The 25,327-nt window shown below is 34.0% G+C and overlaps 1 protein-coding gene across 1 annotated transcript in view; it reads left to right on the top strand.

Annotated features, from left to right (window-relative positions):
• Window positions 1-19,732, top strand: part of SCRN3 (secernin 3) — a 30,932-nt gene extending 11,200 nt beyond the window's left edge. The window contains exons 6-8 of the mRNA XM_063109965.1: window positions 14,345-14,507; window positions 15,474-15,654; window positions 18,602-19,732. Coding sequence (XP_062966035.1) covers window positions 14,345-14,507; window positions 15,474-15,654; window positions 18,602-18,772 — 515 coding nt within the window. The 3' untranslated portion in view covers window positions 18,773-19,732. The remainder of the gene's footprint in view (window positions 1-14,344; window positions 14,508-15,473; window positions 15,655-18,601) is intronic.
• The last annotated feature ends 5,595 nt before the right edge of the window (window positions 19,733-25,327 follow it).

The following is a 25,327-nucleotide window of genomic DNA, read 5'->3' on the forward strand; positions in this document are numbered from 1 at the left end:
TGCCTCCAACAAGAAAGTCAATGTGATGGTCAGGCTTACCTTGTTTGTTTCCTTTTTCTCAGGAGACATAATCCTACTCTACTTGTTGTCCAGTGTCCTAAAACAATTTTACATATTTTATCTAGTTTCCTGTTGGTTTATAGGATGAGGGTAATTCTGGATCTTCTTGCTCATACATGGTTGGAAGCAGAAATCCTATTTACATTATAGCAAGTGCTTTTTGCAGTGTAGGAAGGAAATGTAATTCTTATCAAATGAGATACATTATTATTATAAACTGCTTACACTCACACCACTATAAGTTCATTGAGTATTAAAATAAATAGGTAATTGGTGTTTTATGTGTTTTCTGTTATGCAGAAATTCTTGGTAGATTGTCACATAGGTTTTAAAAGTGTTTTAGTAATATTTGGGGAAATTGATTGAGTTTTAGAATATGGGCTAGGAATACATTATTATTTTCCCACAAAATATAATAAGCTGTAGGCTCCTGCTACTCAATGTTTTCCCGAATAGTTCAGACTCAGGTAAGGAGGATGTATGTATTTTAGAAACCACCCATATGGAGATCTCCATTACAATGCCAGGATTCTCACAAAAGATGATTCCTTTTGAAGATAATTTCACAGAAACATTATAAACACAAAAGCAAATTCAGTACCAAGACAGAAATAATTCATAGACCCAACAAATACATTATTAAAAAATTCAGGTGTGACCATTATGTTTAGGTTATGTTTATAAGTAGTTTATTTTTTATAAATACATACTGAAATATTATAGATAAGATGATATGAACTGGGATTTGCTTCAAAATCATTTGGTGGGAAGCATTTCATAACTGTTGAAGCCATGATGGATATATGAGGGTTTATTATATGATTTTTCTAAATTTTTATATATTTGAAATTTTCTGTAATAAAAAATTAAAAGTAAAATTAAAATATTTGAAGATATAAAGGAAGAAATCCATAAAGCAAGAGTTGGAGATTATGAAAAAGAACAGATGAATTTGAAAATTCTAAAATGCATAGAAATTATAAAAATGAAAATATAGTTATTGAAACAAAATAAATGTTCAAAAATCAAGCATTTGGAAGATGCAGGTAAGCAAAAAGGAGAAAAATCACTCATAATGAGCACTCAGGGCTCACTTAACATTAAATTTTTTAAATTACAAAAGTAAAATATATCATTGTTAGCATATATTTTTTGTAGCCATATTTCTAATTATATATACATAGCTTATTTTTAACAATAAAAATAGATCAATACTGTACATTTTATTTTAATCCACTTTTTACTTGATGATATATTGGGACCATCATTCCACATCTTTTGTTATCATTCAATTTGAAATATTTTAAAATTTTCCTTGTGATTTCTTCTCTGACCCATGGATTATTTAGCAGTGTGTTATTAATTTCCAAAATTCTGGGGGTTTCTTAGATATCTTATTGTTATTGATTTCCAATTTAATTCCACTGAACTCAGAGAATATACTGTGTATGATTTCAGTCTTTATAAGTTTATTGAGATATAGTATGGCTCAGAATATGGTCTGTCTTGGTGTACAGAATACATATTTTTCAGTTGTTGGGTATAGTGTTTTATAAATATCAGGTAGGTCAAGGTGGTTGTTGTGTCATCTGTGTCTTTACTGATTTTTTTCTTGTTTTATATATTTCTGAGAAAGGAATGTGAAAATCTCTAATTATGATTATATAATTGACTGTTTCTCCCTTTAATTTTGTCAATTTTTCTTCAGTTATTTTGAAGCTCTATTATTAGGTACATATACATTTATGGTTGTTATGTGTTTCTGGCAAATTGGCCTTTTTGTTTTTGTGAAATATTTCTTCTCACTGGTATTATTCTTTTTCTTGAGGTTGGTTTTAGCCCTGTCTTCATCTGCTCACTGTTTACATGATATATATTTACCTACCCATTTACTTTCCAATTATCTGTGTCTTTATATTTAAAGTGTGTCTCTTGTAGAAAGCATATAATTGGGTCTTGGTTTTGTTTTATTTTGTTTTTAGCCATTCTGATAAGTTCTGTCTTTTAATTAGAATGAACATTTAATGTAGGCTGGTTTTGGTTCCAGGTAAGATGGAGTAAGTACACACTACTCTGTTTCACCCTCTGAATGTAACTAAAAACCTGGAAAGTGTGCATAAAGCATCTTTCTGAGGACTCTTAAAAGTAAGAGGGAGCAAAGCAGTAGAGGAAAGAAACCAGAACTCAAAGTAGAAATGATCCAGTGGTGAGTTTCATGGGGTTTTTCTTTCCTTGTCATCCAGCCTGGTTTCAAATGGCATGAATCCCAGAACTGTGCACTAAATGTGAACAGAAAAAGCTCTAACAGAAGCCTTTTTTCTGGTCTAAGGAGAGGGAAGGTGGGCTCCAACAAGCCCCAAGAGTGGGAGAAATCCCTGGGGTGGGGAGTTGTTTTGTTTTGATTTTTTCTTTCTCTCTTGCCCCAGCTCCTATGGAAGCCCCTGTCCTGAAACTGCAGTTCTATCATGGCTAAGTAATGATGGTAGCAACTGCTGGCAGGCATCTAAAACTCTAAGGGAAAGGAATTCTTTCTCACCAGAGGAATTATGATCCAAAGACCATGGAACAAATTTCTGTTGCTTTTTTTCTCCTTTGTGTTTTCTTGCCTCTTGGCTCCAGAGGCAGACCCAGATGTTGGAAGACAAAAGAGACTGAAGACCTTGTGTTCTAGCTAGAGAAATAGGAAGGGGCACCCATGGAAGCCAGAGAGTGTCAGGGAGATTGAGGATCAGTAGTAGTTCAAGAATCTAATCCCACAAAGTTGTGTAAGAATGCCTGGGCTCACCCTCAATCTGTATGTATGTGTATCAGAGCCTAAACAGCGTACTGAAGGCTTTGAGAACTAACCTACAGAGTACGCTACTGCTTAGGTCCAGACTAGCCACTGGGTAGTGCTTATGTGGGACAGAGAATAGCACTGCAAAGGCTTTGAAAACAACTAGCATTGGAATACAGCCGCAGAAGGTGGATCAAAACTATTTAAACAAGACCTAAAGTCTCACAACATAATGTTACAATCCAAATTATATAATACAAAATTACTCAATATACAAAGAAGCAGGAAAATCTCAACAACTAGCAAGGGAATCGACAGACACCAACCACAAGATGATCTAGATGTTAGAATTAGCAAAGACTTTAAAGCAGCTATTTTAAGGGTGAACACTCTTGATGTGAATGGAAAGCTAGAATGTCTTAGCAAAGAAACAGAAGCTATAAAGAAGAACTAAATGGAAATTTCAGAATTGGAAAATATAATAACTGAAGTAAAAAATTCACTTGATGGGCTCAATAGCAGAATGGAGATGACAGATGAAAGAGTCAGTAAACTTGCAGATAGATTAATAGAAATTTTCCAGTCTGAACAACAGAGAAAAAAAGATTGAAAAGAAACAATAAAAAGAAAAGATCCTCAGGGATTGTGGGACAATACCCAAATGTCTAAAATTTATGTCATCAGAGTCCCAGAAAGAGAGTATAGTATAAAAAAATGTTTTGAATAATGGCTGAAAACTTCTTAAAATGGCAAAAGATTCAAACTTACAGATTGAGGAAGATTAACAAACTCTAAATATGATAAAGAAATCCATGCCTAGACACATATAATAATCAAACTGCTGAAAACCAAAGACAAAAAAATCTTGAAAGCAGCTAAAGAAAAATTGCACATTCCATATAGGTAAAAAATGATTTTTTATTATAAACCATGGATGCCTAAAGGCAGTGGAACAACATTTTTAAAGTTCTGAAAGAAAACTGGCAGCTTAGAATTCTATGTACAGCCAAATATTCTTTAGGGATGGAAGGGAAATAAAAACATTCTGACATGTAAGAAAACTAAGAGATTTTGTTGCCAGCAGCCCTGCTCTAAAAGAAATGCTAAGGAAAAATTTTTAATGGAAATGATACCATAGAGAAACAAGCAGGAATGAAGAGCCACAGAAATGGTAAAAATGTGGGTAAATGTTTCTCCTCTTAAGATCTTAAAAATATGTTTGACAGGTATAAGCCAAAATTACATTTCCTATAATATATGTGATAACTATAGTATAAAGAAGGTAGTATACAAGTATATGTTCTTACATGGTGGCAAAATTTTTACATTCTACTTGAACTTGAAAAATTTTAATTCTAGTAAACTGAAAAGTTAAGTATGTATATTGTCCTACAGCAACTATTAAAAAGCTATATAATAAGATACAGTAAAAAACCAAACAGATAAATGAAAATGGAATACTAAGAAGATATTCAGAAAGAAGGCAGGAAAGGGGAAACAGAGGAACAACAACAAAATAAAAGAATGATCAAACAGAAAATAAATAATATAATGTAGACCTAAATTCAAACATATCTATAATTGCATTATGTGTAAATGGTCTAAACATGCCAATTAAGAGACGATGTGTCAGACTGGATTAAAAAATAAAAACAAGACTCATGTATATGCTACGTATAAGTAACTCAGTTTAAATATAATAATATAGATAGGCAAAAAGTAAAAGAATAGAAGAATATATAACATGTAAACACAGATCAAAAGACAGCTGGAATGACTCTGTAAATATTAGACAAAGTAGAGTTTAGAGCAAGGAGGATTACCAGAGAGAAAGAAGGACAAAATGAAAAAGAGTCATTTTACCAAGTAGACATAATTCTAAATGTGTATGCACTTATCACCAGAGCTTCAAAATACATGAAGCAAAAAACAATAGAACTGAAAAGAGAAATAGACCATTCCACAATTATAGTTGGAAACTTCAATATTTCTCTCTCAGTCATCATAAGAACCAGTGACAAAAAATCAGCAAGGATATGGAAGAACTGAATAATACCATCGATCACTGGATCTAATTGATATTTACAGAACACTCCACCCAACAACAGTGGAATATACATTCTTTTCAAGTGCATATGGAACATGTGGGGGTACTTCAAAAAGTTCACAGAACGATTCACATTATCTTTTAATTCTGTTTTTCCACAAACTTTTTGAAGTACTCATATGCTTAATGAAATAAATATGTATATGTATGTATATGTCTTTTTTCTTATTTTTTACAGTAACAGTACCACCCATTCACACTTTTCTGCATAAGTTTTTTTTAAATTAGCAATATATAATATAGACCAGTTAACAATATATGATGAAAATCATTTTATTTCAATACATACAGAACCTTCTCATTTTTTAAACAGATGCATAGTATTCTATTATTTTGATACCTCCTTATTTCCATGTGGTAGGATATAGTATTTTAATTATTGTGTAAAAAAGACTGATTGTATAAATTGTACTGTAGCTAACAAATCTCTGTTATTTAGGTTATTTTTAGTTTTTTATTACTGAAAACTATATTATGTGTTTATAGCTTATTTATATTCACATCCATGATTATTTTCCTAGATGAGTTTCTAAAGAAGAATGTGGGATCAAAGCATATGCATATTTTAAGGCTTTTGAAACACATTGCTGAAATGACCACCAGAAAAGCTGAGTCAATTTGAATTTCCACCAGTAATATTTGAGTGCCATTTCCTAATATACTTATCAATATAGGATATTATTTGTTACAACCTTTATAAATTTTGTAGGCAAAAATGGCATGTTATTATTTTAATATGTATTTCTTTTATTAGTGAGATTAGACATTTCCTTGCATTTGCTAAAAATTTGTAATTTTCTTATAAATTGCATGTTTATTAATGTATCTTCTTCCCACTTTTATATTGGGTTACTTCTTTTGGGGGTTTCTTTGGCAGCTGGCCGGGGATCAAACCCTGGCCTTTGGTGTCATCAGCACCACACTCTAACCAACTGAGCTAACTAGGCTATTAACCCTACTAACTCTTTTTTCTTTTTTTTTAAAAGATGACCGGTAAGGGGATCCTAACCCTTGACTTGAAGTTAGCACCATGCTCTCCCAAGTGAGCCAGGGGCCGGCCCCTAACTCTTAAAAAGTAATTTCTAATGTACCTTTCTCCCATTGCTTCCAAATAATTCCAGCAAAATAACTTTTACCAAGATTACTGAGTGGCAAATAATTGCTAAAAGGGTCATTCCACTAATAGAAATATGAGACTGATAGACCCTCCTACATTTGAAGGATAAAATGGGTTCATAAGTCAATCAGAAAGCAGTTACTCAAGATGGATCACTCAGTGATTGATATTTGCTTCTTAGGTATTCATTAAACAAATTAATTATATGTTAGTTATTTGGTATAGTAGAAAAAAGTTTGTGACATGATATGTTGGACTTTCAAAAGGAGAAAACAGAACTGAGGTTACCAGAGGTGGGAAAGGAGGAAGTCGTGGGGGTTAAGGGAGGAATTGGTAAAGGGCCATGAAAAACGATTACATTGTATAATGTTGAATATACTAATTAACCTGATTTGAGCATCATATATTGCACACAGTTATTGATATTCAACTCTGTACTTCACAGATAGGTACAATCAACTATGTTTAAATAAAAAAAGGAAAAGAAAAAGTTTGTGACAGAATATTTTTAGAATGCCTTATTTCAAAGTATTTAATATCTTATATTTTAATTTCCAAAAGTATGTCTTACCATTTAAAAAGTTTTCTGTAAAGTTACTTAGTTTATCATTTTATAAGTAGGTTATTTAAACTATCTTTTTTTCCTTGTGGATAGGTGTGTAGTAAATGCTACAGCATGTTATACAATGTATTTTAGTTTTAGACTTATTATTGTAAAAGTGGATCAGGAGTAGTGGTTGCAGCAACACCTGTTTCCATTTATTAAATGCTTATCAAGGATCAGACATTGTGATTTACTTAGCTTCTTTAAGCAAACATGTGAAGTAGAAGATATCTCCATCTTACAAATGAGAAAACTATGTGTGTTTGTGGTCTTCATTTATCTTCTCTGTGAAACTGAAAAAAATGGACTTTCTTATTTGTCCTTATTTTTCTCTTAGCACTTAGTTCAGTGTTTTGCACTACTAGTATGTTGTATATAAATTAACAATGGATTGTTAGTTGAATTAAATTGTAATTTGTAGATAGTTTAACAAAGATCATTGTTGTGTATTTTTTTGTGGCAGTAAACTTAACGACTCAGGAAATAAAACTAGCAGATATTCTTTAAAAATTAAGAACAACTATGTATAATTAAGATGGAGAGGAAAATGTCAAGAATCCTAAAGTTTAGGGTAATGGACAAAAGGGAGAAAAACAGAGAAATAATTATAAATTAATTAGCCACTGCATCATCATAATTAATTGTCATATTTAACTACAAAATAACTGAACCATAGACTTGAAATGCATACATGATTATAGAAATGGATGCATCTGACATGAAACTTATTTTTCCAAGTGTGAAGTACAGTCCATCCAGTTTTTTGTGTTTTGCCAAAACAATAAATATCTTTCTCATACTTTCATAGAAAATTGTCTGCTAGTACGTTATGGTTAACTTTTCCTATGATTTTTCTAGATAGAAAAGCCTACCTCTCTTCTTTGCAACTGTCCTACCTGATAGCTATTAACTGTGCTGCATGTATATCCAAATTGTATCTCTATGCACTCATGTATTTTAAATAACTAGTTTAAATTGCAATGAAATTGCACCCTGTGTTTTGAATTCATTTTACTGAACCCTGCCACTGCAGTCTCAGTACTTATTCAGTGCTTGCTAGTGGATTACTTACAGCTCTCCTACTCAAGTAATCATGTAAATCCTCCTTTCATTTTGAGAATTGTAGGTTTTGAGTGCAGAAAACATTTTCATAATACCTGTATTATTGTGGTATTATGTTTCTGACACTATTTTTATTAAAACTTGCGTTTTATAGGTATTTAGATTTGAATCATTTTTAAATCTCACTAGGTGTTGAAGCTCTGTGCCTGATAGATAGACTTTAGCTTTATTGTTTTGTTTTAATATTAAGGGCTGTTTTTAGATGCACTTTTTTTTTTTTTAACTTTTCCTGTGTTTTCAAAATTAACTGCTCCTGTAACAAGTTATCTATAAACTCAATAAATTATTTTTCTTGAATTTGAATTCATAGCTATACTGTGGAGAAACTAAATAGGAAAATATAAACTTGTATAAATCTATTGCTATTAACAAAATAGTTGGTAGCTTGTATGATTAACTGAGGGTGGAACATTAGATTTTTTATAAAGAAATAACTGTTCTTTTAACCTTTTATCATGGGAATTGGGAGAGGTTTTTGCTTTTCATGCTCTGTCTTTGTGAGTTACTTCATTTTTTTATTCCTTTACTGTCATTATAGTAGAGTTTTGGGAGAGAGGAAAGAAATACCTGTGGTCAATCAACCATGTTAAATGAAAGTTATTTGTATCTTTGGAACTAATTTTAATACAATAATTAAACATTTCCATCTAAAATATCTGAAAATATCTGATGGTAGAAACTATATATTTTATGTTTTCTTTAAAACTGTACTTATTACAATATGGATCTACCACATTCATTACTGTTATTAAGAAATTAGTACTACTTCAGGATAAATGATGTATTAATAAATGGAAGGCATAGTAGTGGAGTGGTTACAAACACAGGGTTCGTTATGGAGTAGTAACTGGTATTAGACTAACTTCCTCCCAAGCATAACTATAAGATCAGGAAGGAAAACCATTGTTTGAAGGCGTGGATGAACACCTAAAACAGTTAGGACATGAAGAGCCTAGACCAGGAGGCTGAGAAAAGATTGTCTAAACTTTGAGAAGAGGCTGACTTTTTCTTTTCTTTTCTTTTTTTTTAGTGGCTGGCCCATACAGGGACCAGCCAGATCATGGCTGACTTTCTGTGTCACAATTTCTCCTTAAACCAATTGTTAACTTCTAAGCAGCACATATACGAGGGTACTTCAAAAAGTTCATGGAAAAGGGGCTGGCTGGTTAGCTTAGTTGGTTAGAGTGTGGTGCTGTTAACACCAAGGTCCAGGGTTTGGTTCCTGTCCTGGCCAGCCACCACAAAAAAAAAAAAAAAAAAGTCATGGGAGGATTCATATTATCTTTTAATTCTATTTTTCCACAAAATTTTTGAAGTACCCTTGTATAGGATGAGACAATGAGAAATCAAAAAAGTAGATTCTAAGAGCCTTAACAGCTAAGCAGAGATGTCGGCAGTGTCACAAGGCCTTAGAGACAAGAATTGGATTTGAGGGCAAACCAAGAAGAGGGGGCTTGGGAAATAACCCAAGCTTCCAGTTGAGGTTTCAGAAAGGCTACTTTTTAGGAGTAAGAACAAACACGGAATAGAGTAGTCTCAAATGGATCAAGGTAATCTACCTATATTCTGTTTGCCAGAAAAATATTAAATCCCCTGCAGAAGAAAATGCCATGTAGAGCCTTTACAAAAATTCATTTGCAGTGTTCAGCATTCAATCAGAAATTATCAGACATGCTAACAAATAATAGGACCAAATGACTGAATACCAAGAGCAAGCAGTAGAAACTGACCCACAGGCTATCTGCACATTAGCTTCATCAGAAACAGACTTTAAAATAACTATATTTTATATGTTTAGAAGATTTAGATGAAAAAATGGAAAATTTCAAAAGGGGACTGAAATCTGTGAAAGAGAACCTAATGGAAATATTAGAACTAAAAAATTATAATAACAAATTAAGAATTTAATAGATGGTTTAATAGCATATTAAATACAGCAGAAAAAAAAAAATAATGAGCTGGAAGATCAGTAGAAAATATCCCAACTGAAACAGAGAGGTAAACATTTGGAAAATATAGACAAGAGTGTGAAAGGCATATGAGACTCAGTGAAAAGGTCTCATCTATGTAATTGGAGTCCGGGCAGGGAAGGAGAAAGAGTAGAGAGAGACAAAAGCAATATTTGAAGGCTACTAGCTAAGAATTTTCCTAAACTAATAAGTCATCAAGTACAAACTCAAGAAGCTCTGCAAATCCCAGAAAGTATAAAAAAGAGAAGACAGGACCCCTGCTAATATCCAAATTTGTGGATGCTCAAGTCCCTTGCACAAAATGGGACAGTATTTGCATATAACTTTTGCACATCCTCCTAAATACTTTAAATCATCTCTGGTTACTTATAATACCTAATACAATGTAAATGCTATGTAAATAGTTGGTATATTGTATTGTTTTTTCTGTTATCTTTATTTTTGTATTGTGTTGTTTTTAAAATATTTTCTATCCACTGTTGGTTGAATCCATGGATTTAGACTCCATGGGTATGAAAGGCTGACTATATAATGTTAGCTGTAGCTTTTTGGAGATGCACTTTATCAAGTTTATTAAGTGGAGGAAGTTCCCCTCTATTCCTTATTTAATGAGAGTTTTTATAATGAAGAGGTGTTGATGTTTCCAAATGCTTTTTCTGTATCAATTGATATGATCATGTGATTTTGTTTTATTTTCTTCGTTAACCTGTTAACATGATGAGTTACATTAATCTTCTAATGTTAAACCAGCCTTGCATCCCTGGAGTAAACCCTGCCTTGTCATGGTATGTAATTACCAACTTCGCATCCTTGGAGGAAACCCTGTCTTGTCATGGTATATAATTCTTTTTTTATATTGCTGGATAGTATTCACTGATTTTTTGTTGAGGATTTTTGCATCTATATTTATTAGAGATATTGGTCTGTAGTTTTTTGTTTTTTTGTTTGGTTGGTTTGTTTGTCTTTTTTTTTGTATTATGTTTGGTTTTGGCATTAAGGTACTATTTAGCTTCATAAAATGAGTAGGGAAGTGTTTACTCTTTTTTTATTTTCTGGAGGAGATTGTGTAGAATTAGGGTTAATTCTTCCTCAATATGTTTGGTAGAATTCTCCAGTGAAACCATTTGGGTCTGGACATTTCTTTTTTGGGAGTTTTTAAAACCACAAACTCAATTTCTTTAAAAGTTATAGGGCTATTCAAATTATCTATTTTATACTAAGTGAGTTTTGGCAATATGTGTTTTTCAAAGAATTGGTCCATTTCTTCTAAGTTGTCAGTTTATGTGAATAGAGTTTGAAGCAGTTTGGATATGTTGTCCCCTCCAAAACTCATGTGGAATTTTGATCCCCGATGTGTTAGTGTTGGAAACTGATTGAGTCATGGGGGCGGATCCCTCCTGAATGTATTAATGCTCTCCCTGGGGGAGGGGAGATTAATGAGTGAGTCCTTGCTCTGTTAGTTCCTGTGAGAGCTCGTTGCTTAAAAAGACCCTGGCACCTTCTCTCTCTCTCTCTCTTGCTTCCTCTCGCCATGCGGTCTGCTTGTACCCGCTGGCTGCCTGCCACTTTCTGCCCTGAGTAGAAACAGCCTGAGGCCCATGCCAGATGCAGCTGTCCCAGAATCATAAGCCAAATAAACCTCTTTTCCTTATAAATTACCCAGTGTCAGGTATTTCTGTTATAGCAACACAAACGGACTAAAACAGAGTTGTTCATAGTATTCCCTTATTACGCATTTAACATCTGCATGGTCTGCCATGATACCCTTGTTTCATTCCTGATGTTGGTAATTTTGTGATTTGTATCTTCTCTCTCTCTGTCTATCTAGAGTTTTTTTGACTTTATTTTCAAAGAACCAGCTTTTTGTTTCATTGATTTTTCTCTATTTTTTGTCTTCATTTATTTCTGCTTTTATCTTTATTGTTTCCTTCCTTTTGCTTGCTTTGGGCTTATTTTGTTCTTTATCTTATTTGCTAATGTAGGCGCTTAGAAGATTACTGATTTCCACATTGACTTTGAAGTTTTTTCTGGTATTTTATATTTTTTGCTGGTGATGTGAATGGGAAATTTTCTATTATATGTCCTAATTGTTGTTTTTGATTATAAGAAAACCATTGAGTGTTTTTATTTATTTAATGGGCTATTTCACTGATATCTTATTTTTGTAGTTTTAAGATCAATTTTCTTGGATTTTGCAGGTAGGTAATATGTCAGTAGTCCTATTTTAATTTTCTAGTAGAGTTATACTTTTAGAAATATAAACTTTGAGCAGACATATAAAATTAGGAAATAATGTAAGAAAATTGGGGCGATATAGGTGCATTCCAAAAAAAAAAAGACCTCACTTTAGTTATCTGTGAGCTGGTTAATGAAGCAAAGATTACAGAAAGAGGTGAGGGACAGTAGGAGGGATGTCCATTTGATCAAAATTTTCATTGATATCTCAATGTTGTAAAGGTTGCATAGGGAAGCAAAAGTAGTCTTAAACATAAAAACAACCACTAATGACTGTTTATTTGTAAAATTAGTCCTCATTCAAACATCATTTCCCACTTAGCACTATATTTCATCTTCTTTGCTATCAGCATTTTTGTTGGTCAGTCCTTTAATGTTATTAAATATTCAACAACACAATACAGATAACATAAAAACTGAAAATCTTGTAAATGATTTTAAGAAGTTTATGCAAGTAATACTGGGTAACTGCTTAAGTCTTATACAAAGCCAATGGGCAGAAAATCAGACCTATTAACAACTGAAGAGAAAACTAAGGATGATAATATGACTAAGTCCTTGAAAAGAAAATGACTTGACTATTAAAGGATTAAGAGAGTGACTTGAGAAACTTGAAGTCCTCAAATATGTTTGCAAAAATTATCTTTATGATAATGCTGCAATAGTAAAATAAAGTTGTATTCTCCTAAAACTTTGTTGGAAAGTTATACTCTAGTCTTTGTTCTAAGAATTAGCACATAAAAATTTTCACCTAAATTTTGTTAACTGTAAGCTTATATAAACCTATTTTTGTAATACAGTTGTATTGCTTAACGACTGGAATATATTCTGAGAAATGCATAAATAGGCAATTTGTTCACTGCGTGAACATCATAGTGTATTTACACAAATCTAGATGATATGGTCTACTATACATCTAGGCTGTATGGTATAGCCTATTGCTCCTAGGCTATTAAACTGTACAACATGTTACTGTACTGAATACTGTAGGCAATTGGAACACAACTGTAAGCATTTGTGTATCTAAACCTATCTAAACATAGAAAAAGTACAGTAAAAATATGGTATAAAAGATAAAAAAAAAAAGGTACACCTGTATAGGATGCTTACCATGAATGGAGCTTGCAGGACTGGAAGTTGCTCTGGGTGAGTCAGTGAGTGAGTGGTGAGTGAATGTGAAGGCCTAGGACTTTACAGTGCACTACTATAGACCTACAAACACAGTAGACTTTTTTTTTTTTTTTTGGTGTTACAAGGCAGTGCTGTAACCAGCCAAAAACACTGTATACTTAGGCCACACTAAATTTATAAAAAAAAAATTGTCTTCAATAATAAATTAACTTTAGCTTACTGTAAAATTTTTACTTTATAAACTTTTTAATTTTTTAAAACTTTTTGATTCTTTTGCAACAACACCTAGCTTGTATAGCTGTGTGAAAATAAAAAATATTTTCTTTCTTTATATCCTTATTCTATATGCTTTTCCCTATTTTAAAAATTTTTTATTTTTTTAGTTTTTAAACATTTTTTTAAAAAACTAAGGCACAAGCACACACATTAGCCCAGGCCTGCACAGGGTCAGGATCATCAGTATCACTGTCTTCCATCTTTACATCTTGTCCTACTGGAAGGTCTTTGGGGCAATAACATGCATGGTACCATCATCTCCTATGACAATAATGCCTTCTTCTTTCTGTAATACCTCCTGAAAGACCAGCCTGAGGCTGTTTTACAGTTAACTTCTTTTTTTTTTTTTAATAATTAGAAGGAGTACACTCTAAAATAATAAAAAGTATACTGTAGTAAATACGTAAATCAGTAACATAGTTGTTTATTATCATTATCAAGTGTTATGTACTATGCATAATTGTATGTGCTATTTTATTAATGTCACGCACAGAAATTATTATAGGAAAAATAATTTATTATTTTGTAAAGAATATCCTATATAATATAGGAAACTAAACACAATATTCTCTGAATATTTGGTTCCCAGAATGGATATATTCAGATAATAGTTATTGTCAGTTCATTGCTGACTAAATATACTTTTAAAAATTCTGTAGTGGCAATGGGATTGAGTGTATTTTTGTGTTATTGATTCCCTCTTTTTAGGAAGTTTTTACCTGAAACAATGGTTTTTGAGACTTTGCATATTTTATATTTTTAAAAAATATCTTCCTTGTGATAGTGAAATGAGTCTAATTATAGTTGATACCAAGTTTGTTTATAGTCATTCTCCTATTTAATTTATGACCTTATCTCATACATTATCAGTAGAGAAAGCAGTTTGAATTCACAAGGCATCTGTATATGCATACGTATTTAATGGTTTTTTAAATTATTTCCCTAGGAAACATAACTTTTGCAACAATGATGGAAATTCTCCGAGATAAACCAAGTGGTATTAATATGGAGGGAGAATTCCTGACCACTGCAAGCATGGTTTCTATTTTACCTCAAGACTCCAACCTTCCTTGCATTCACTTCTTTACAGGGACTCCTGATCCTGAGAGGTGAAGGCACAAAATACTATAAACTAGCAAGAGGTCAGGGGGTGGGGTAGAATCATTAGTACGCTGATAATTTTATCAAGCTAAATTTTTGTTATGTAAATAAGACAGTAATTTTTTTGATGTATCTTCTGTTCAAGTTTGAGTCTGCAATTTCCATATGTGCACAAATGTTCTCATTTTTTATGGGAAGAACATGTTAATAGTTTTTTGTATGCAGTTATCCCTACTCTTCCTTCCCACAAATGTACTTAACATGGTCAATAAAAGAAACTAGATAGGTTTTCTTACTCATATTTCAATATTATAATATTAGATGATTAATAACTGTAAAAAGGCTAAATGATGTTGTTGTGCTAGATTTACTTATGCACTCATCTAGAAAATACATACATATAAAATTTAAAATATCAATAGTTCAAGTTATATCTTAACTAGGACTTTTATAGACTACTTTAATTTGTCATTATTCTCTCTCACAAAACTTAATGCATGTTACATTTAGAAATTATTTTATATTTACTATCTTTTAGTGTTATAGTCTTTCATATTATTAAAGATATTTTCAAGAAAATGGAATGAAACCTGTGTCTCTCTTGTTAATATTGGTGCAGATTTTCATGCCAGGTCCTAATCCTCAATCTGTAGCATTGAGGATTATTCTCAAGTGACAACTGTGGCATTTGAAGTAGGAAATGGCAAACTATTACTTCTGTTATGGCACTGTTTATGTGCCAGGCCCTCTGTTAGGTTGATGGGAATGTGAGACTAAATAAAACGTGGTCCCCTGCCCCAAAGGAGATCCCAGTGTACCAGGGAAGACAGGCATGGGTATAACTAATATGACAGGAACAAATTAGTATATAGCATCATTAATAGAAATGTCTTATTAGAGGGAATCTTAGAAGACTTAGAATAATGCTGAATTATATATTGACATGTCAATTTAATCAAGCTTGTTTCTTCTAGATCTGTTTTTAAGCCTTTCATATTTGTGCCACATATTTCACAACTATTGGATACCAGTTCACCAACATTTGAATTTGAAGATCCACTTAAAAAGAAGCCAGGCTTCAAGATTAAGCCTGACAGAAGACACCCACTCTACCAAAACCATCAACAGGCATTGGAAGTAATAGAAAATAATGAGGTACAATTAGATTATATTCCTGTTATATCGTTAAGAATAACGTAAAATGTGATTCAATTCATATTTTGAACTTTGGAGTGTCAGCTTTCTTTCCTTCCTTCATACAAAAAATTGGTTTTGAAATAGTGTAGATGCTCAGACTATAGTAGAGCTGTATTATTTTTTACCTTTAGTTAAGAATACATATGCTATGAATCTTATACAGAAATTTAGTATATTAAACATAATAACAATAGCCAATATTTATTGAGCACTTACTATATACCATATTATTAAGTACCATAATACTTTTACATAGATTATTTTATTTACTCTTACATTCACAACCACTTTATGAGATAGGTACCATTATTATCCACATTTTACTGATAAGGAACTGAGACTAGGAGAGTTTAAGTAACTTAGTGTACGTCCCACACCAAAAATTACAAGGCTTCTGAAGAGCAGTTAGCCTGGTCTCTTACATAATGGTCTTAGTCACGTAGCCCAAGATTAATATTAATTGAAAGTGACTTGAGACCCCATAGACTTAAAATAATAATAATAGTAATAATAATCTGTTGTAGTTTTATAGAAATGATATATGCTCCTTATTTTAAAATGTAAACATTATAGAAGAGCAGTATAATCACCCAAAATCTCATCTCCAGATGTTTTTATTTTTTTCTGGCATAGATAGATAACTTTATAATATCCATACCTCTTTAGCGTTCCCTACCCCTCCCCGCTCCACCCCAGAGAAAAAGAATAGATAAGAAGGAAATGGGAGGGCTACCTACAGGCAGCCATCAATTGACTCAAGGCAACGAAGAAAAAGAGTGGCCAGTTTATATCTTTTCTTGACTGTTTCTACCACCTCCTAATTTTTCTTTCCTGTAATTCCTTTTACTTTGTCAAAGCGTACACATTTACATTCTTCCCACATTTAAATGAATTTTCCTCTAGGTAATTATTTATTTTTGTCTGTAGTATATTTGCCATGCCTATTTTTCCCTCCCTTATTTCACTTAGGCTTAAAGCAAAGAGCTCTGCCAGACTTCCTGTTTGCTATGAATTCTTGATGCTGCTCCTGCTTTATGTGGGACCAGTTTGTTATCACTCTGACCTCCAGTCTAAACACAATTTTGTTGCTTGGTGGCATGGATTGAGGGGTAAGCACTAGGAGCCAATTTTGTGTACTGACTGGGGCCCAATCCACTGTGCCAGAGGTGTCATCTACTCCCCTTATCCTCCAAACTCAGAACAGTACTGTGAACAACAATGAGCCCTTTGGTGCTTTGTGCCTTTGCTCAAGTCCTTTAGTGATATGTTTCAGGAGCTTCTACTCTGGAAGGATTTTCCTTTATTCTTCCTTGAGCAGCTTCCACACAGCCCTCATTGCTTATGGTAGTTCTCAAGAGTTGTCAGCTGCCTCTTTCCCCTTAATACTGCTTCTGGGAGGTGAGTTTTGTACACTTAATACTAAATGTTTGTTAAACTAAATTAAATTACTGATTGACATTTTTTGCAAAGTAATATTGAAATAAAAATTATAAAGTTGTTACCATTTTAGGCTTTATTTAACAGGCATTAAATGTTGATTAACAATATAAAGTAGGAGAAAGATAATGGAATTTGAGGAAAGAAGTGTCAAAGATCTGGGTTCTAGTCCTCGCTCTGCAAATACAGTACCTACTTTTATGTTTTAGGGAGAGTCAATCCTACTGGTAGTTTAATTCACATTTTTTGATTACTAGTGAGATTGGAAATCTTCTCCTTTGTTCATTGGTCATTAGTATTTCCTTTTAAATGCCTTGCCTATTTTTTTTTTAGCTTATTTTTCAATTAATTCTGGGTTTTAGGACTTTTTTTGCCTCAAAGAGGCAAAAATATATAAATATTAACTCTTTGTTATAATGCAGTTTTCATCTCAGTTTACTGTTGGACATTTAACTTTATTGTCAGACAGAAAATTTAAATTTAGTCAATTATATTTCTTAGTCTTTTCCTTTAGGACATCTTGATTTCATGCTTCGAAAAGGCTGCCTGAGCTCAAAATAAATATAATTTCTATATTTTTTTCCAGAATGTATGTGTGTTTTTTTAAAAATGTAGGTCTTTAATTCATCTGGAGTTTACTTTTGTGTATGTCCTGAAGTAGGGATTTTAGTTTTGCTTTCCAAAAAAGTAACCAATTATTCTAATACCATTTATAGACAAAATCCACTTTTTCTCCACTGATATGAAATGCATTGTTTTCTCAGAAAAAAAAGTTGATTACAATTTCATATTGAAGTCCATGTTATGGTTTAGAATCTTTGTTTTGTGGAGTTCTGCTCCATATGGTTCAAATATTTTTAATTACGCTCACTTCCTAGTAACTTTTTTCTTATATACTTTTTCTCTCGGTACCTACCTGATAACTGATCATGGCAGTCCATCAACAATTTAAAAATTGCTCCTTTCTGTAAAGGTTATGGACCTTTTTTCCCCCTTCTTGAAAGAAGGAGACCATAGAGAAAATGGCTTTTCTTTTAGTTGCTTTTTTCCTTGAATATTACTGTTCTATTTCCTTAATCTAATAATACTGGTTTTAAATATAGTAGATCTAAATTCATAAAAATATCTCTGCCTCAATTTCCAGCAACCTTTCCCATGTACAATTAATATCAGATTTTCAATTGTCCTGTTGTCTTTCAGGTTTCTTGCTTATATACTAGTCCTATATAATTGTTCTTGTCTTTTCTACTAAAAGTAACTAAAAATTTGGTATTAATGATTAACTCAATCTAGAGCAGTGATTTTTCCCAAAGAATTTCATTCCTTCTGTATCTAAAGAATAGGAGGGGAACAAAACCAGAGATAGAAACCAGAATGAACAAACCTGTCTGTAGAGGTAGGTTGGAATTTGGTTAGACTCGTGTGTGTGTGTGAATGTGTGTTTACTTCTATATTTATAATTTTTCAGGAAAAAGCCAAAACAATGTTGGATAACATGAGGAAACTGGAGAAAGAACTATTCAAAGAGATGGAATCAATCCTTCAAAATAAGCATCTTGATGTGGATAAAATCATTAATCTCTTTCCTCAGTGTACAAAAGATGAAATTAGAATTTATAAGTCAAATATTGGTTCTTAGTGATCATATAAATGGTCAGCAATCTTTCTCAAAGTCAGAATCTATTACCTTAGTAAGTGATATAAAACTAGTTTGAACAGATCTGATTATTCTTTAATAGCATTCAAATGATGTCTTGACTATTAAAATGACATATAGTCTTGCTGAAATACTGAGAAAGAAAACACTGGAATTGGACATATATATCATGGGATAGCCAAGTGTTACTTCATGTGATGGACTTGCATTATTTTTTTTAGCCACAGTAACTTTTTTGTCATAATAATTAAGTATTCAATTCTGCATAAAGTATGAATCATTAAAATGATGCATGGATTTAAATGCTGGCGAGGTTGCGGAGAAAAAGGAACTCTCATACATTGTTGGTGGGACTGCAAAATGGTGCAGCCTCTATGGAAAATGGTATGGAGGTTCCTCAAACAATTGCAGATAGATCTACCATACGACCCAGCTATCCCACTGTTGGGAATATACCCAGAGGAATGGAAATCATCAAGTTGAAGGTATACCTGTTCCCCAATGTTCATCGCAGCACTCTTTACAATAGCCAAGAGTTGGAACCAGCCCAAATGCCCATCATCAGATGAGTGGATACGGAAAATGTGGTACATCTATACAATGGAATACTACTCAGCTATAAAAACGAATGAAATACTGCCATTTGCAACAACATGGATGGACCTTGAGAGAATTATATTAAGTGAAACAAGTCAGGCACAGAAAGAGAAATACCACATGTTCTCACTTATTGGTGGGAGCTAAAAATTAATATATAAATTCACACACACACACACACACACACACACACACACACACACACACACACACAGAAAACTGGTGGGGTGGGGAAGAAGATATAACAACCACAACTACTTGAAGTTGATACGACAAGCAAACAGAAAGGACATTGTTGGGGGGGAGGGAGAAGGGAGGGAGGTTTTGGTGATGGGGAGCAATAATCAGCCAAAATGTATATCGACAAAATAAAATTTAAAAAAAAAAATAAATAAAATAAAAACTGTGAAAAATAAAAATTAAAAAATAAATAAATAAATAAAGCCAAAAAAAAAAAATGATGCATGGATTTATGTTTATCGTAATTATGTAGTACCCTCAAATCATTTTCTCAATTACATCAAGAAAGCAGATCTTTCTTTAGTAATGGAAAATATCTCAACTGGTAAGATTTTTGTGCTTTTGGCAACTATTAACCAGCTCTAACAAAAAAAATTTCTAGATTTACACATTAAATCTTTGTCATTACAGTGTATTAATTTCACAACTGCACTTTTATTAAACTCAAACATGCTCTTTGTCAAGAGTTGGCTGACCAGTGAGCTTGTAGCTGTTATTGTCCAGCATTTTTTGAGGCCATTCCCCTTTATGGGCTTTTATGTTAAGATATTTTTCAGAAGAGCTTGTCTGAGAGATTAGAGAATGGAATAAGAGAACCAAGACCTTAGGAGACACTGTTTCTGTGTGTCAAATCTCTCTCATCTTTTACTTCTGTTCATTACGAATATTGTAATGTATTATGTATTATGAACATTATAAATGAATGTCTTCCCAAAGTTTACAAAACTTTGTTAAAGTTACAAGAAAATTACCAAGTAAGACTCAAAATTGCAAATATAAGCTAAAATCCAACTCAAAATAACACCATTTTTTGTTTCTAGAAATGTCCATTTTTGGTATTTGACTACATTGTATTTATTGGTTGTTATCATTGCAATTAGGATTATAATAAAGAAGTGGGTCGTTATATTTAAAGAGTGCCCAGAAATTTATTTTAAAAAGTTCTCATAAAAACTGTGATCTGCCTGATATTGTTCTTGTCTATTACAGGGCTGCCCTTACACAAAGGAAAAGATGGCTGACTCAAGTACTCAGTTGATTCTGTTTGCCTTATGTATGGTTCAGTTATAGGTTGTCCCTAAATCATGAAGACCCCTGACCAAACCCTATTTTCCTCTCTCTCCCTCTCCTACCTCCCCGCTCAATATATAAGGGAACTAAGGGTAAGCAGTTCATTGATTTATCCAGGGATACATACTTGAATCTTATTTCTTTCTGTAGGGCCAGCATATTTTCGCTTTCTCCTTTATCACCACCCTGGACCAAACGAGGACCATCTCCCACCTGCACCTGCAGTGAACTGTTCTTCTGCACCCATTTTTGTTCTTTATTTCCATCCATGTAGATAATGCTGCAAGAGTGATCTATTAAAATTTTAAATCTGATCACACATTTCCCTCCTAAAACTCTTTTTATAAAAATCAACGTTATTTTTTAGAGCAGTTTTAGGTTCACAGTAAAATTGAGCAAAAAGTACAGAGTTCCCATATTCCCTTGTCCCCACACATACATAGCCTCCCCCACTATCAAAATCCCAGCACCAGAGTGGTACCTTTGTTACAATCAATGAAACTGCATTGACACATTGCCACCCAAAGTCCCTAGTTTATTAGAGGTAAACCTTGGTGGTGAACATTCTGTGTGAACAAATGTGTTATGACATGTATCTACCATTATAGTATATAAAATAGTTTCACTGCCCTAAAAATCCTCTGTGCTATGCCTATTCATCTCTCCCTTCCCCCCACCCCTAGGAACCACTGATCTTTTTACTGTCTCCATAGTTTTACCTTTTCCAGAATGTCATATAGTTGGAATCATACAGTATGTGGTCTTTTCAGATTGACTTCTTTAGCTTACTTAGTAATATGCATTTAAGTTTCCTCCTTGTCTTTTCATGGCTTATTAGCCCATTTTTTTTTAGTGCTAAGTAATATTCCATTCTCTGGATATACCACTATTGCAGAACATCTTGGTTGCTTCCAAGTTTTGACAATTATGAATAAACCTACTACAAACATACATGTGCAGGTTTCTGTGTAGACGTGTTTTCAACTCATTTTGAGGAAATACTGAGGAGTGCAATTGCTGGATCACATGGTAAGAGTATGTTTAATTCTGTAAGAAGCTGCCAAATTGTCTTCTGGAGTGGCTACCATTTGGCATCCCCACCAGCAATGAGTGAGAGTTCCTGGTGCTTCACGTCCTTGCCAGCATTTGTTGTCATTGTCAGTGTTTTGGATTTTAGCCATTCTAATAGGTGTGTAGTGGTATCTCATTGTTTTAATATGTAATACCTTGATGACATATGATGTGGAACATCTTTTCATATACTTATCTGTCATCTGTATATCTTCTTTGGTGAGGTGTCTGCTCAGATCTTTTGCCCATTTTTTAATCAGATTGTTCATTCTCTTATTGTTGAGTCTAAAACTCTTAAAGAGTTCCAGTCAAGATGGTGGAATAGACGGTCCCCAGCATCACTCTCTCCCATAAATCAACCAATTTACAACTATAAAAATGTAACAACAGCCAAGCTGGGTCTGCTGGAGCTCAGGGGAAGAGGAGGAGAGACCTATGGAGTTCATGAAGGTGGGAGAAGCCACAATGAAAGAAGGAAAAAACTGCTCAGAGGGTTTTGGGCCATGGCCACTCTAAGGCTGGAGCTGCTGAGCACATGGAGCAGGAGCCGGCAGAAGCTGTAGCTGTGCTCTTTGGATGGAGTTGCTTGGAGGCAGCAGGGAAGAAGAGGGCCTTGGTGACCCCCAGGAGAACAAGACCACTAATAGGATTCCTGTGGACCCACACAGGAGTGAGGAGCCAGAACAGCTGAAAAGGGGAACCATTCAGAGGCTGGTGAGTCATCACAAGGGACTGGCACATGGCTGTCCCATGGGAAGTGCTTGGAGCATGGACAGTGGGGGAGATGGGCCCACTGGGAGAACACTGGGATACAGCAAGGACAGCCAATCTGCCCCCCAATCAGCACAGGGCCACTGAGAGGAGACTGGTTGGGAATGCAGAATTGCATGGGGTGCAGTTTGATGAAAAAACTCAGGCCCAGATCAGAGTTTCTACACAACCCAGGTGCACTGGGTCTCTGGAGAGCTGGAAGTACCTATAAGGTCAACCATTAAACCCTGAGCTGCACAAAAAGCCTTCCCTAGGGAAACAGCAGCAAAGCAGCAATTTAGTTCAACCACACAGTTCAAGTACTGGTCCCTAGAGGAAGTTCCCCAGTTTTAGAAGTAAGCAAAGGACAAAAAATTAGTTCTGGCCCAGGCACACCACCAGCACCTCGGGGCCTGCCAGAAGAGCTGAGGTATGGAGTTTGGGACCAGACCCCCTATACACACAACCAGGCACACTGCCAGAGCCTCAGGGCCCACCCGGAGGCCTGGGGCATGGATACAGGGACCGGACCCCCCCCACAACCAGGCACACCACCAGTACCAAGGAGCATGCCAAAAACATCACCTCCGTGTGAGTGGCCCACCACAGCCACCACAGTAACCATGGCTGCCGCGAAAGTGGCTAGACATCAACCACCACACAGATGATTCACCAGCCACTGGAGTGCATTGACACAAGGAGAGTCACCAGCAGAGACCAAAGGAAAGAAGAGGATGTCTCTCTCCGCAAAGCCCATTCCAGAGTGACAGAAGAAGCATCTGCTCTATGATAATACTGGGGGACCTGATCACACCTCTCGGCATTGGACAGATCATCTGGGCAACAAATCAGCAGAGTTACCATTATTCTTTCAGAGGAAGAGAAGAAATCTATCAGTGATGGGAGCAGGGAGGGAGAGTGGGATAGGGAGAGATTGGACAAGGGGCATAAAGAAAAAGTACAATTTGTAACAATATACATATTAGTAATATTGATTTGATCAAGATATGTCAGCATTGAATCCCAAAAATATGTATAGTCAATTATGATTCAATAAAAAAAATTTTTAAATTAAAAAAATAAAAGCCTCTTAAAGACTCATTGTTCTTAGGTCAAAGTCCCAGTCCTTAACAAATACCTGATCTATGTTTTATATACCCTGTCTATATTTTATTACACTTTCACCATTGTTTAAGTTTCAACTATTCTGCTCTTTCAAGTCCTTAAATGTGCCCATTCCTTCCTCACTGCTGTACCTCTGCTGACACCATTCATTCATTTCATGGTGGGCCCTCCTACTCCCCACCTCCCTTTATATTAGTAGTTCTTTACCTCCTTTGAAGTTTTGCGGACACATGACTTCCTCAGGGAAGTTTTCCCCATACCACCAGATCAGTTCTCCTGTACATACCCTTAGAACCACATGTGATCCTGATTACAAGTTAATTATATGCATAACACCTGTCTTTCATGGTAGACTAGAAGCTCTGTGAGGATAGGAATCATATTTGTTCCCATTGTTTGTGCTCAGTGTTCAATATTGTGTCTGGCACATGCTAAGTTCTCAATATTTGTTAAACGAACATTTAAGTACTGATGGAAAGAATTTACACAGCCCTCTTCTCTGCCTGTAGAAATGTAAAGTTGAAAAAATTAGCTAGACAATCTATTTGTACAACTTGGTATCCTTTGATAAGTCTTAAGTGAACCTGTTGCCTCTTTCCATATTAAAAATGGAAATAATAACTCTCTATAGAGAAAGGCAAGGATTATTACAAGGATATGTGAATTAATTTCTAAAACAGTTAAGAGACTTTCACTCTGTAAATCAAATATGGTAATTGAGCTGTGAGTACTTGTATGGGTAATTAATGCCTTGTGGTATATCTTAGAAAATTTAAGGTTCTTAAATTTCATCTGTATCTTAAGAGTAAAAAACATAGTAGCTGAAATTAAGCTTTTTTTTTGGTCAACGTTTGAATTATATTATTATTTATAATTAACCAAGGGAACCAACCAGTGGAATAATCTAATAAACTGTGTTTTAGGGAAAGCTAGTTTGTTTGATCTTTGATGAAAACTTCAGTTTATATATTATAATCTTCAATCAAAAATTTTGCCCTGGAAATAATTATGCAGCCTAGAATTTTGTAAAGTTAGTTTCTTCTTGTAAAATTTGCCAATGACAGGTCTACAGAGTGAATGTTTTCTCTTTTTAGTTAATTACTTCAGGCTTTTATCATACTAATTACAGAAATTTATAATCCTGTCTTTTTCTGAAGAATGGTGATAAAATTTATGATCCTGAACTGTGTTTCCAACCATTACTGATCACATGACTACCTATACCCAGAGGTATAAAGTAATTTAATATTTTGTATGATATGAGATATAAAGAGGCAAAAACTAAGAGCTACATTCTTCTGCATAGCCAACATGTAAAACGAGTTTAACATTTTTTTTGCTTTTAGAAATTTACTTAAGGGCCGGGCTGTGGCTCACTTGGTAGAGTGCAGTGCTGATAACACCAAGGCCACAGGTTCAGATCCTATATAGGGGTGGCTGATTAGCTCACTGGCTGAGCGTGGTGCTGACAACACCAAGCCAAGAGTTAAGATCCCCTTACCGGTCATCTTAAAAAAAAAAAAAATTTTACTTATCATTAATCATTATTCTCAAAATGCCAAGTACACCTTATCTTCTAAAAATATTGAAAGCTAAGCACAAGCTAGGCATGGGGTCATTCAAGGAGATTTTTTTTTTCTTCTTTTTCTCTTGACTGGTAAGGGGATTGCAACCCTCAGCACT

This window comes from Cynocephalus volans, chromosome 1 (assembly GCF_027409185.1).
Source record: "Cynocephalus volans isolate mCynVol1 chromosome 1, mCynVol1.pri, whole genome shotgun sequence".
Lineage (NCBI taxonomy): Eukaryota > Metazoa > Chordata > Mammalia > Dermoptera > Cynocephalidae > Cynocephalus > Cynocephalus volans.